Raw genomic sequence first — 13,377 nt, 5'->3', positions numbered from 1 at the left:
ACTGCACTCCACACAACAGATAATTTACATAAATACATTTGATTGAAAAGAAGCAATCAAATGCTCAGCTAAACAATGCGACCCATGTTTAGCAAAACAGTGTAACTAAATTATCGCCAGAAAAGCTTAAACATGCGCTCCGGTCTGGACAACTAATGAAGGCTGAATGCTGTTGCATGCACCATTGAGCATTGTTAAACCTAATGCTGATTGCTGAGGCTCGCGCCTATGAACGCTGGGTTGTGCACAGAGAGCGCTTTGGTATTTCAGATGGTGAGACAATTTTATCAAAAATCAGTCGGCGGGCCAGACAAAGATGTTAGGTGGGCGGATTTGGCCCACGGGCTGCCAATTGACTAGCCCTGTTATACACGTTACAGGGACAGTCCTCATGGAGCAGCTACCTAGAGTAATATAGAAATGTAGTGTCATACAGCAACATAAGGCTGTCTTTTTTTCAAATTAAAATTTTTTTGTAAAAAAAAAAAAAAAAAAAAAGAAATGTTTTATCCTAGTCCATTGTACTTACAGTATATGTATGTGTTTTTGTGGGCACAGTTGTTGAGACATTTCATGGTTTACCACCAAACATGGAAATTGCTCATCAGTTACACAGTCTTTTTTACACTTTCATCCAAAAGTCCTACTTCATTTTCAATGTGAGTGAAACTGCTCAGAATTTAATTAAAGATACTGTGTCAACCATTGAAAAATGTACATTATATATAAAATGCATAATTGCAGTTACTTTTCCTTGAGAAAAATAGGCTGTTTTAAAAAAGTCTTTTAGACCCACATATGCATTTAATGGGGGTAATGTTGTATATATGTTCTACGGTTAAGAGGGCAAAATTGCAGACAAAATCACTCTGAGTGCCAAAAGAAATGAGAGGGGGTAAAAAAAGAAGAAAAGATTTATCAAAACGTAATACCAGACTTTTAGACTGATCCAGCCCAACACGACACGTCATTGCTGATTTAGCAATTTGATAAGCTCCAAATTTTGTCCATCCACGTCATGTGTTAGTTCATTTTCATAAAAACAATGGCACATCATCAAGCCTCTTAGCCAGCTTGCCAGAAAATGAATAAACAAGATTGTTGTAATCTACCAGAACAAATTATTCTGTTAATCTGACCATTTAGGTACAAAGGAGGATTTGAAATGTAGTGCAACACTCAAACATGTACAAAGTAGCCTCAAAGGAAGCATGTGTGTACCATTCTATATGTTTTGGGGGGAGTATTTCAGAGTATGTTCTGTTAATGTGTTAATCTTCCCTTTCTGTTAATGTTGAAAGGGAAGAGCTGATGTTAAAAAATGGAGTTTGACCTTATAGCATCAGTATTCTACCATAGAGCTATGGTGAAAAGCTACAGGGATATTTTGTGGTGTAGAATAATGCTGTGTGCAATAGACAGGCTTCCCAAAGACATGGAAAACCTGGAAATATCAGGGAACTTTTTAATTGTCATTTCCAGGCCTGGAAAAGTCATAGAAATTAATCAAATCTTCAAAGTCATGGAAAAATCATGGAATTTTGTTATAGTTAGTATATTTTTATTTATTATGCTCTGTCCTAAAATATTTAATCGGGTGTTGCGTTGCACTGGATTAAAATTACACGGCGAAGAGTTTATGTCATGTTATTAGAATACCTGACCAATAAGAGACAACGATGTGCCGCTAATCCCCACCCAGTTTAGGATTCACGCAATGTGTTCATATGGATCAAATTTAAAAGAACATTTTTTCAGTTGAAGTTTTTCAAACAGTGGTGTGGTTTTATTTTTTACAAATTTGCGATTATGTTATTTTGGTACCATTTTCAGAATGAAAGGCTAAATGTTTGGGCATGGAAATTAGTTTTCAAATTATGGAAAAGTCATGGAAATGACCCTGAATAGAGTACAACCAGACCAGCAGTGCATCTAAGAGGCCAGTTATATACACGAATCCTACACTCTTAAAGGAATGTTTCAGGAATGTTGAAATATTAGGTCTAGCACACTAGTCTCTTATTAACATGCATAATGTTTAAGTCTTGGGAAACTTTTGAAACAGTTTGTATTTGAATGATTGTTGCCCCATGTACTGTTTTTGCTTTTAAAAAGAAAAGTTAAGGACCAGTTGAAATTGTTTTCTGTGGTAATGGACATTATGCGACAAATGTTGCTCCAAGCCTGTTTGCATCGATTCTGGAACATTCCTTTAACAACTGTTCCACCGGCTGCCTTGTATAGAACTGTGATCTTAAAAGCTAGTATGTGTAACCCATATGTATTGTTCCAGTTTTATACTTTTAGCACTCATTTAAAGTTGCAATATAGAGGCCCAAGCCCGTCTTTTTTTTTTTTTTTTTTCTGATTTTGGCCAATTTAATTATTGTGTGCCAGCTGTCTGTTTCTGACACAATAAAGAGTTTGTACACGCTACCCAAAGGATCTGCAAGTTTTGTGTTATGTGTTTATATGGATGTACAAGGACTGTTTTTTTTTTTTTTTTTAACCCCACCCCCCCATGCTTATGCAGGGAGCCTAGGAAGGTAGTACTGCATCGAGGTTCTACAGGGCTTGGCTTCAACATTGTGGGTGGAGAGGATGGAGAGGGCATCTTTATCTCCTTCATCCTGGCTGGAGGCCCTGCAGATCTGTGCGGAGAGCTGAGGAAAGGAGACCGTCTGGTGTCTGTGAGTATTTGAGCATCCACTGAAATTTTACCCTCTCATTCTGAAGATGATCATCAAATCAGGAATATTCAGCAGATGTACTGAGCCTCTTTTGCATGCATTTAAAGGGATAGTTCACCCAACAATGAAAATTCTGTCATCATTTCCTCACGCTAATGTGATTTCAAATCTGTACGACTTTCTCTTTTCCAATGAACACAAAAGGAGATGTTGGGTAGTTTGTCTCAGATACCATTCACTTTCATTGCATCTTTTTTCCATACAATGAAATTGAATGGTGCCCGAGGCTGTCATTCTGCCTAACATCTCCTTTTGTGCTCCATAGAAGAAAGTCATTAGGGTGAGTAAAGTGGGTGAACTGTCTTTGCCCTGTTGATGCAAAAATTGCTGACTTAGCATTGTCCCTCTCTCAGGTGAATGGAACAGACCTACGCAGTGCCACTCACGAACAGGCCGCAGCAGCCCTGAAGAACGCTGGACAAACCGTCACCATCGTCGCCCAGTACAGACCAGAGGGTGAGGCTCTCACTGCAGGACAGTGCCATAGTCAGTCATTTTGACAGCCCATTAATAATAAATGAGAAATCAATCAACGATCAGCAGGAGTCTCTTAGCTGTCTTGTAACGAGAAGTAGAAAGCCAGTAAGCCAATACTCCAGTTTTATAGCCATCTATTGACTCATTTTAGTCATGTTAGGCTCTTAAATAGAACTTATAAAAATTATATATGGATATAGAATCACCTGAAGCTGACAACACATCCTGTCCTATAAGCCATTGTTATTCTTTAAACAATGCTTGTAAATATTTAGTGGTCTAATGGTCTTTACTTTGTTCCTTTTAAAATGGCTTCTTCATAAGCCTTTCAGTTCTGGACACTAACTGACGACAATAGCAGGCTCATTTATGAGTGTAGTGTCTCTTTGAATAAATGGCTGCATTATTTAGGCCATCTAAATCTCCTTTGAACACTCTGTAAATAATTGAAAAATATAGAATTACATTTACTTACAGCTGTGTTCTTCATACCACTTTAACTGTTTTTATAGTACTTGGAGAGTACTTAACATTGTAAGCATGTAAAAGTACACATGTGAACTCTCACATAAAGAGAGAGTCAAAAGAGATGCGAAAGAGGGAGGAGTAGGTTGTCCAGGAGGGGTTACACAGAGAGAACATGAACATCGCCCTACAGTATTTCCTTCACTCCTAGAGACAGTATGTAATACAGTGTCATTGAACACTGGAAATCAGGTAGTAGCCAAAGTAGACTTCAACAATTAATCAATCTAAATACGAAAGGGTGCATACTGCTTCAAGGATTACCATTTTCCCCTGACCCGACTGTTGCTGATTGTAAGTACTGTTTTACTTAGTCTGATTAGTAAGTGGTAAAGTGCATAAAGTGCGCTAGTTTATGGATTATCACTCAAAAAGGCGCTCTTTGATTTTCAAATGGCTTTAAATAACTGATAACTTTTTCACTTATAAGGACATTGTTGACTTATTTCTTTGTGGCATGCAGAGGTGGTATTTTGTTTCAGAGGTGGTTATCTGCTCTCTGATTCCACTGGAGAGAGAACTGGACCCCCCATCAGTACTGCTCGTAGTCAGAGTAAACATAGTCTTTCTCTCTTGTTTTCTCCCCAACTTGGTGTGGAGATCTGTTTGTGTAAATTAGAGAATGCTGCTGAACTTCAAACTACTATGTGTGACATCAAATGTGCAACACATTTTTTTCCCCAAGATGTTGCTCAGAAATTTTTTGTTTAAAGTCTTGCATATCTTCTACACACATCTAATTGTATATCTGTGTAATGTCTGGTGAGTGGCTGAACAAACTAAAGCACCTAAAAAAGCTCCATATATCAGCAGCACTCTGAGAGTGATGATGTTTTGCTGCCTTGTGTTTTTTAGAGTACAGCCGATTTGAGGCCAAGATCCATGACCTGAGAGAGCAGATGATGAACAGCAGCATCAGCTCAGGCTCGGGATCCCTGAGGACTAGTCAGAAAAGATCGCTATATGTCAGGTACTGGACAGACATCTACAATGCACCATATGGAACTATAAACTGGACACAAGTAATCCAATTATGTGTGTTTTTTTTTATATATATATATATATATATTTTTATTGAATAATTAGAAAGAGATGACTTATATTTACAGTTCATGCACACATTTAAGTGATTAAGTTGTATATAATAGATATCAGAGGGAAGTTAGCATTTTCAGAGCAGCTTCTCTGACTTTACCACAAATGCTGAAACGTAAAAGACGAGTCTGTGTTTCTCTTTTTTGTGTTTTCTGCAGAGCGCTGTTTGATTATGATAAAACAAAGGATTCAGGATTGCCCAGCCAGGGCCTGAACTTCAAGTTTGGGGACATCCTGCATGTGGTGAATGCTTCAGATGATGAGTGGTGGCAGGCACGGCAGGTCACTCCTCAAGGAGAGGTGGAGGAGATGGGCGTTATCCCCAGCAAGAGGAGGTGAGCGAATGACGCTAACTTACAAAACATTAGAGGTCTGCACAGGCCTTAAAATATAGCCTGAACCCAACCTGACTTGTACAGACAGATTTTAAGCCGACCTGAACCCGAAATTCTTAACTCTCTTTGTCATTTCTTCTCCTAGTATTGTTGCAGTAGACTGTATTTTATGTAAGCATCGTTGGCAACATTCATAACAGTGTAGTAACAGTAAACATACACAGTTTTAACAAGGCACGGTGGCCCCTCAGCACACTAGTGCTGAAGGGAAGAAAGCATTGGATAACCATTTATCAAGAGCTAAAACTTTGCTTGGTGCATAACAATCTGGAATCATGTCTAACAGTGTAAAAGTCACATGAAGTCCTCTTTATAGACAGAACTCCTTCAGAACGTCGAATCTTTGTGACACCTGCGCTAAAAACAAGATAGATGTAGAGCAATGAATAAAACAGAACGCTGGTGTCTCAAGATGCATTTGAAAAAAATGAAATGCTGTGCAATGTTCAAAGACGTCTGTCCAGCATGTGTTTACATATGGAAACAACTGGAAAATAGCACAGAGGTGCACAAAAACATGTAAAAATTTTTTAACATGATCAGTTATTTCCACAACCATTTTCTCAAGATATTTGTACAAGTTTGTGGCAAAACCTAATATTTTTGAGTCAGAATGTGGTAGACTCACTTCGGCTTTGTTTCAGCTTTATGTTTAGAGACTTGGGCTAAGTTTAGAGACTTAGACCCCGTTTCCACGTGGTATTAAGATACTTTTCGGGTGATCCATTGTGGTCAACCCTAAATACAGGTGTAAACGGGGTCTAAAACGTTTTGTGATCGGATCACAAAAACCACATACAAATGTGGTCAAAAACGCATGTGACCACATCGCATTTGAGGTGTAAAGGCTAATCCGTCCTGTATGCGTCCCGGAAGCAGTGAAGCGCCACCCCTCACCTGTAGGGCTGTCAACTGGGCAGATAAACTAAGTTCGAATTTTTACCTTAAATATTTTCAAAATTTGAATAATATTCTAATTTTGATGTCAGCTGATTTTTTTTTTAATTGACGTTGTTTCCTTAGTCCACGAGGGTGCATTAAATACATAAACCATGCAGCACCATTATATTACTGCAAATAACATTCCTGGCTGTTAAAAAAAAAAGGGCATTCCATTTTCAACTAATGTGCATAAAATAAGTAAATACATTTTATCCGGTCCATATTTTCAAATGTTAAGTCAAAAGAAAAATACTTCAATAGACAGTTCACATGGTGTTGCCGCAGTATACTACCCCCGACTCAAACTTAATAATAACAACGAAATACCACATTGTTTTTAATTCGTTATAGTGTATGTAGTGTAGCAATATTCCCAGATAGCAGAGGCTGAACTCGGTGGTGAAGCTGTTCAATCAGAAGGAACAGAATGGAACAGAACGCGAGAATCTCGAGACACACATTTCCAAGTTGAACTCCTTTCCTGACAAAGCGTTTAAAAAACTCATTGCTTAATCTGAGATATGCTTATTAAGAGAGCAAGATGCAGTGGCCAAGTGCCTCCGCCAACTGAAAGGGTCTGTTCACACTGAACGCTTTTGCAACCATCCATTTGTTTTTCTGTGTAAACGCACGCTAGACGAACATCTTTGTTTTGCTTTGTTTTTTTATTTATTCAGCATCTCGTGCAGGAGTGTTGTTTTTTTAGATGCTGTGTCTAATTAAAAAGAAATTGAAAAAGCATATTGAGTATTTGTTGCGCTGTGTCTAGCCTTTTGTAGCGCAAGAATGCGATCTATCTGAAGTCATCGTCAGTGCTTGGCACAAATCCAAAATTCAGATACACAGTTTTAGCATTCGAATGTGCATTTTAATTTGACTGCTCTACTCACTTGTCAATCAATCGCTGTTGCTAAAACAAGAATTTAAACTTTAAAGGAAATAACCGTCTGATCGGAAAATTTCAAAAAGCGGATACATAGTCACGAAAGCTTTACAGATCTTCTGTAGTGTGTTTGATATCAAACCAGATGAAGAAGCTTGAACACCTGAAGCTCCTTTGATACAGGTAATCCACTAAGATAACATATAATTCTGCTTGACATGTTGTGTTTGTGCTTAGGTTACATTTCAACCGTATCTGGTTTGTTATTACTGACATTGTTGCACTTTAATATTATCAGCTGATCACAAATATAGTCAGGACATTACTGATGTAAAAAACAGCACCATCACTGTTTGAAAAAAGTCATTTTTGATCAAATCTAGACAGGCCCCATTTCCCGCAGCCATCACTCCAACACCTTATCCTTGAGTAATCTATAATCTAAAATTAAGTATCTTAAATGAAGCTTAACATTGTCTTTGTGTTTGTTTTTGAGTTGCTACAGTATGCAATAGACTGGCATGTCTTAAGGTCAATATTAGGTCAAAAATGGCAAAAAAAAGAAACTCTAGAAACTCGTCAGTCAATCATTGTTTTGAGGAATGAAGGCTATATAATGCTTGAAATTGACAAAACTGAAGATTTCATACAAAGGTGTACACTACAGTCTTCAAAGACAAAGGACAACTGGCTCTAACAAGGACAGAAAGAGATGTGGAAGGCCCAGATGTACAACTAAACAAGAGGATAAGTACATCAGAGTCTCTAGTTTAAGAAATAGACGCCTCACGTGTCCTCAGCTGACAGCTTCATTGAATTCTACCTGCTCAACACCAGTTTCATGTACAACAGTAAAGATAAGACTCAGGGGTGCAGGCGTTATGGGAAGAATTGGAAAGAAAAAGCCACTTTTGAAACAGAGAAACAAAAAGAAAAGGTTTGAGTGGGCAAAGAAACACAGACATTGGACAACAGATAATTGGAAAAGAGTGTTATGGATCTTAACCCCATTGAGCTTTTGTAGGATCAGCTTGACTGTAAGGTGCATGAGAATTGCCCAACAAGACAGCCATGTCTATAGCAAGTGCCACAGGAAGTGTCATTGCTGCACGTGGAGGATTTTTTGATGTAGTTTAAGAAGTTCTGAAAAAAAATTCAAATTGTAATAGTAATTTTCCACGTTATTAATGTCCTGACTATATATTGTGATCAATTTAACGCCACTTTGGTGAATAAAAGTACCAATTTCTTTCCATAAGAGCAAAATCTGTACATGATTCCAAACTTCTGGCCGCCAGTGTATGTCGTCATGGAACAGAGACCCTCCCCTCCAAATCTGAACACAAGTTGTCACAGGTGTAAACAGCGATGTGTCTCATCTGAACACATGTGATGGGATCACCCAAGACACATCTTAATACTAGGTGTAAACAGGGGCTTAGGCACTAGAGTCCCATTTCTCTCCTCATATACTGTATCACCTTCCCAAAACAACTGAGGTTAACTTTTCCATATGGAAAATCTAGAATATGGCTCCCTGTTGATAATTCATGCATTTTTAACATGCCATCTCCAATACCTCCATGGGAGGTTTCAACTTGCCTCAACCATACCTGGGAAAAACAAGACTGTTAAAGAGTCATAGACATTGAATCCTTTCAGAAATTATATCTCTTCAGGGTCCTCAACTTCATTCCACCAATCGCCCTCAAGAAGGTTTAGACTGGACCTGAGTCATCCTATATGTTTTACTGATAGCTCATCTTCAGTGTCCCCTAGCACTTGTCTTGAGATTAAGTCCTAATAAAGGGGAATTTTGCTTTAAATGGGGTGTAAAATGGATTAAAAGTTTATTAACAGCTACTCTAATCCTGTGTGTTTTCCCTAAAGAGTGGAGAAGAAGGAGAGAGCCAGATTAAAGACAGTAAAATTCAACTCGAAGTCACGAGAGAAAGGGGTGAGTGAACCATTTCATACCTGCATAGCTACTGAGATAAGATACTTATGTCATCTAAAAGCAGTCAAACTGCTAAGACTCTTCTCCAAAACCTAGTAAACTGCCTTACTGTCGGCTGTCTCCTGCCTACATAAGGAGCAGACTTAGGCAGCCTCCTAAACAATATGTACACTTATAGGTGACTGATTTTGAACACTCATCATTGGCAGCAACTCCACAAGTCACACAGACAGAGCTCTTTGCCAGAGTCAAATGACAGACTTCAGTTTGACATTAGCATGTTGCTAAATTAGCAATGAAATACTATAAATAACATTAAAATACAGCACAAAGCGCACACACAATAGATTTTTCTTGACTTGTCCGCCATCTAGAATAAATTTATTCGGGGTCTGTCCATAAAGGATACATGATGCTGCTTTAGATTTTGGCCAAAATGAGGTGTTTTAGACTTAGAAGACAGCATAAATGCTGCTGCTGCTGCTGCTGCCTACTTTTTGTAACAGCGTTCTGTTTTAAAATGCTGTTTAGGTAGGAAGCTCACTAGGTTTTGGAATGGAGGTCTTGCGTAGTTGTGGTGTTAGTGTCCAACAAAGCGAAATATATAACAGTAAATAAAATTGAAATGCATTTAAAATTGCTTTTTCTCATGTTCCTACCTCTGTGGAAGTTTGACCAGTTGATATTAACCTACCTGTAATAATAAATCTCAGTCAGTGCGCTCAGTGGTATTGTAATGTTCTGAATGTCGTGTACTAATCAGTCTGCCGTACGAATGGCCCAGTCTAAATTAACAGCATGTGTAACCGCAAGTGCTGCAGGCCCAAACGGGGCCACATGTTATATAACATATATAACAGTACTGTGAAGCATCTGTAACTCATTAATAAAGCAAAGAAGTTAAAAGACCAGACCTGTAGCCACAGCACATTCTGTCTAACATGCCAATAAAGGCAAAACATGCATGATAGGAAAACGAAAGACAAATACGCTTGCCATTGATGTCGGACTGCTCGTTCTTCTGTACACCACCCCTCCTTCTCACTCTTTCCTCACTCCTGTCCTTTATCAGAAACTTTTTCATCCACTCACTACTGTAACACTCTTCAAAAATCTGCAGTGTAAAACCACCAGGCTTATAACTGATCACTGTGTTAGAATGGATATGCCTGACTTGCTGAATGTGATGCACCTGTAATCAGGATGCTGCATCGCTGCCAATATTCAATGATTTCCAAAAAATACAGCCTTGTATAACTACTTAACCAAACTAATAATTGTATGAATTGTACATACAGGCTCTTTTTTTCTGTCCTTGTGCCTATTCATCAAATATGTTCCACAAGGAAATCAGCCAAACTTGCTTTTTGTTTTGTCCTGCTGATAAGGAAAGTAGCCAAAACCAAAGCAGTTATAGGCCTCCACATGCTTCTGGCACCCTCACAAAACTTCTCACCCTCTGCATGCAAATACAGCCACTCTGTCCGTCTGCCTTCACAAGCTTTCTCTCTTGTGTTTCTTTGGGTCTATGGCTCCAATCTATTAATTTGTCACTTCAGTTCTTTATGCATTTCATACATATTTCTGACTTTGATGTCCTCCACCACTTAAAACAGAAAGTTAACACCTATCTACAATAAATTGTTCAGATTTATTTTGAATGACTTATTATGGCTGTGGCATTTGACTTGAAATGGTTGATTAAACCATCAGAGATCCACAATGCCAAGAGCAGAAAAATCATCTTTTATTTTCTCCATATGGTCATTAGACAGCCCTCTTTCCCTGCCCTTCTTTTCTTTTGCCCTCCCCTTCCTTCTTCAGCAGTCGCTCAATGACAAGCGTAAAAAGAACCTCTTTTCCCGCAAGTTCCCCTTCTACAAGAACAAGGAGGCGAGTGAGCAGGAAACAAGCGATGTGGACCGTAAGTACAGACAGTCCCGCCACTGAAAGCAGCACCACTGGGCAAGAATAGGGCGGCAGGTCATAAAGACAGAGGTTGGCACTGCTCCACTGGGCACAGTGGGCAACTGAGCCCTCTTTAGATGCAACATGTGCTTACATATCCAGTGGACAGAGGTGTGTGAACCTCAGAAAAGCTTGGTGCCTGCTGTGTCCAGTGGCTGGACCAGGCCTCAGACTGTCTCAGTAACCCATGTACTCTTGTGGTTGTTGTCTCTCTTGTTGCTCCCTCCCTGACTGCGCCACAGGACAACCCAGATGACATGCTATCCAAAGGCCAGAGTAAGTGCCCCCTGTAGATGTCCACTTTGCCACCTCTAGATCTCCATTCTCACTTTGTTTCTCTGACATCTCATTGCTCTCACTCTCATAGCTCATGCTGATGTTTCTGTAAAGAGCACGTTTAGTCCCGGAGTGCAAGAGCCACTTCTCCTGACACTTTTTACACTTTACACTAGCATCAGACATCCCAGCCTCTTACTGTTGGTTATGGTGGAGGATTGGGATTTTCTGCTGAAGGTCCCACTGGGCTTTATGGAATATTCCCTTATTCAGTATCTGCTTATGTTATCTTGTCTTCATATTCATAATCTATAGATTTGCCCCTAGAACCATAAGCTATGGAGTCCATTAGAGGACAGGGAGGGAATTTATTTTCTGAAATAGTTTGCATTTTTTGTTTGTAACAATCAACTGTACTATCATAAAATATATTTATGATTGACAAAGAATAAGAATGCATTGTATTAATGTGGCATCATACACTCTAGCTATTATGTTTGCTGTTTTCTACAGCTGACTCCTTAAAGGTGCACTAAGTAATTTTTTGTTGTTTCACTCTTATTCGTCTTCCTAAACAAGTGATACAACTTAGAGCTGTTCAGGTTGTTGTCCAAGAGAATTTGTATTTTTCTATGGGGTTTTATAATGGGGTTTTTTTTACTTAAAAATAAGATCTGTGGTAAACATTACTTGATGATATGTGGTGGACGTTTAGTTCTACAACATAAATTCTTAAAAAGTGACAGTCATACTTAAAACGTGAATTTTGAAGCCGTATTGAATTAAAGACTTTTTTTTTTTTAAATACACGGTGGCTTCAAAATTTACATTTGAGGTATGAAAGTGTGTAATTGACATTGTAGAACAAAATGTCCACATATCGTCATTAATATTTACTACATACCTTATTTTACACAGAAGTTAAAAAAACCCATTATAAAAACATATAGGAAAATCCAGAGGGAACCCATGGCGAATTCTCTTCCGGGTTCGCCTACAATTGACGTCACAGCTGAACAGCTCTGTTGTTCTCGGACTTTGTATTGACACCTTTCGTGTGGATGCATCATCACGCAAAAGCAAGTTTTCGTTTACTGATGCCATTGTAGAAATACCCTATTCACTGGTGTATTTGTCACCCATGATTAATTTATTCCGCAACTGAAAGTGTCAAAAAAATAGGAGGGTTACTGAGAAAAAGTCATTAGTATTCACCTGGTCATGTAATTTCAACATAGCAGGCACCATTTCTTTTAGTGTGACATTTTTTTTAAGGAATAGTTCACCCAAAAATCCAAACGTGTATGACTTTCTTCAGTGGAACATGAAAGGAGATCACCCCCCATCTTTTCAATGAAAGCAGCCAGTGAGCAGGGGCTGTTAATCTCCAATAAAACACCATCAAAGTGCCAGGTTCAAATATGAGCAAAAGTTAACTAAAGAGCTGCAGTCAAGTGGAAGAGTTTGGAAATGTTGAGTAGATGATTACAGAATTTTAATTTTTTGGTGAACTATTTCTACAGTGTATGTGGGGGGGAAACTAAGTGGAACTTTAAGTTGGAGAGTACACTGTTATCGTTGTGTTTCTCAGGAAGTGTGCTGTGTCCCTCTAGTGGTATGTATGAGGACTCCTTCACTGTAGTTATACTCAGGGCTGGTATTCTGCTCTCATTTTAAGTCACCTCATGAATCATCATGTTCTCCTGTTCTTGGTTTTCATCATCCATTCCCCCTCTGTTATGATTTCAGAGCATGTGACCTCAAATGCCAGTGATAGTGAGAGTAGTTACCGTAAGTTCTTCCTTTCATTGTGCCCTTCATCCGTCGTTCTCGTCTGAGTTTCCTGTTTTTCTTTCACACATTTAACAATGTCATGCTCTCTCTGTCTGTGCCATGCAGTATTACCCTTTGTGTATGGGAGATCCATCGTAGTGGATAAACAATAATGTATTATATAAAGTGTGGTAAAGGCTACGCTGCCTCTAAATGACCAAGCAGTGTTATTCAGGACTTCTTAAGAGTTTACATTGCTGAACAGACATCAGCGTCCACCTCCCTCTCTGCGAGCAGTACTGCAGTGAGACAGGGTGGGTAATGTACCAGAAACCA

The 13,377-nt window shown here is 38.8% G+C and overlaps 1 protein-coding gene across 18 annotated transcripts in view; it reads left to right on the top strand.

The window, feature by feature from the left end:
* The window catches only part of LOC127442008 (discs large homolog 1-like protein), a 143,824-nt gene that overhangs the window by 121,093 nt on the left and 9,354 nt on the right, over positions 1–13,377 (top strand). For 9 of the 18 annotated variants that reach the window (XM_051699647.1, XM_051699644.1, XM_051699656.1 and 6 more), the window contains 7 exons: positions 2,534–2,690; positions 3,104–3,206; positions 4,608–4,722; positions 5,006–5,182; positions 8,958–9,024; positions 10,849–10,948; positions 13,018–13,059. In XM_051699647.1, the coding sequence (XP_051555607.1) occupies positions 2,534–2,690; positions 3,104–3,206; positions 4,608–4,722; positions 5,006–5,182; positions 8,958–9,024; positions 10,849–10,948; positions 13,018–13,059 (761 nt within the window). Of the gene's footprint in view, positions 1–2,533; positions 2,691–3,103; positions 3,207–4,607; positions 4,723–5,005; positions 5,183–8,957; positions 9,025–10,848; positions 10,949–11,234; positions 11,269–13,017; positions 13,060–13,377 lie in introns of all 18 variants that reach the window. The other 9 variants (XM_051699660.1, XM_051699655.1, XM_051699649.1 and 6 more) reach the window with 3 other exon arrangements.

The sequence above is a fragment of the Myxocyprinus asiaticus genome, chromosome 6 (assembly GCF_019703515.2).
Source record: "Myxocyprinus asiaticus isolate MX2 ecotype Aquarium Trade chromosome 6, UBuf_Myxa_2, whole genome shotgun sequence".
NCBI lineage: Eukaryota > Metazoa > Chordata > Actinopteri > Cypriniformes > Catostomidae > Myxocyprinus > Myxocyprinus asiaticus.
The sequence above is the reverse complement of the archived record's forward strand: the minus strand, read 5'-3'. Positions and strand labels throughout refer to the sequence as shown.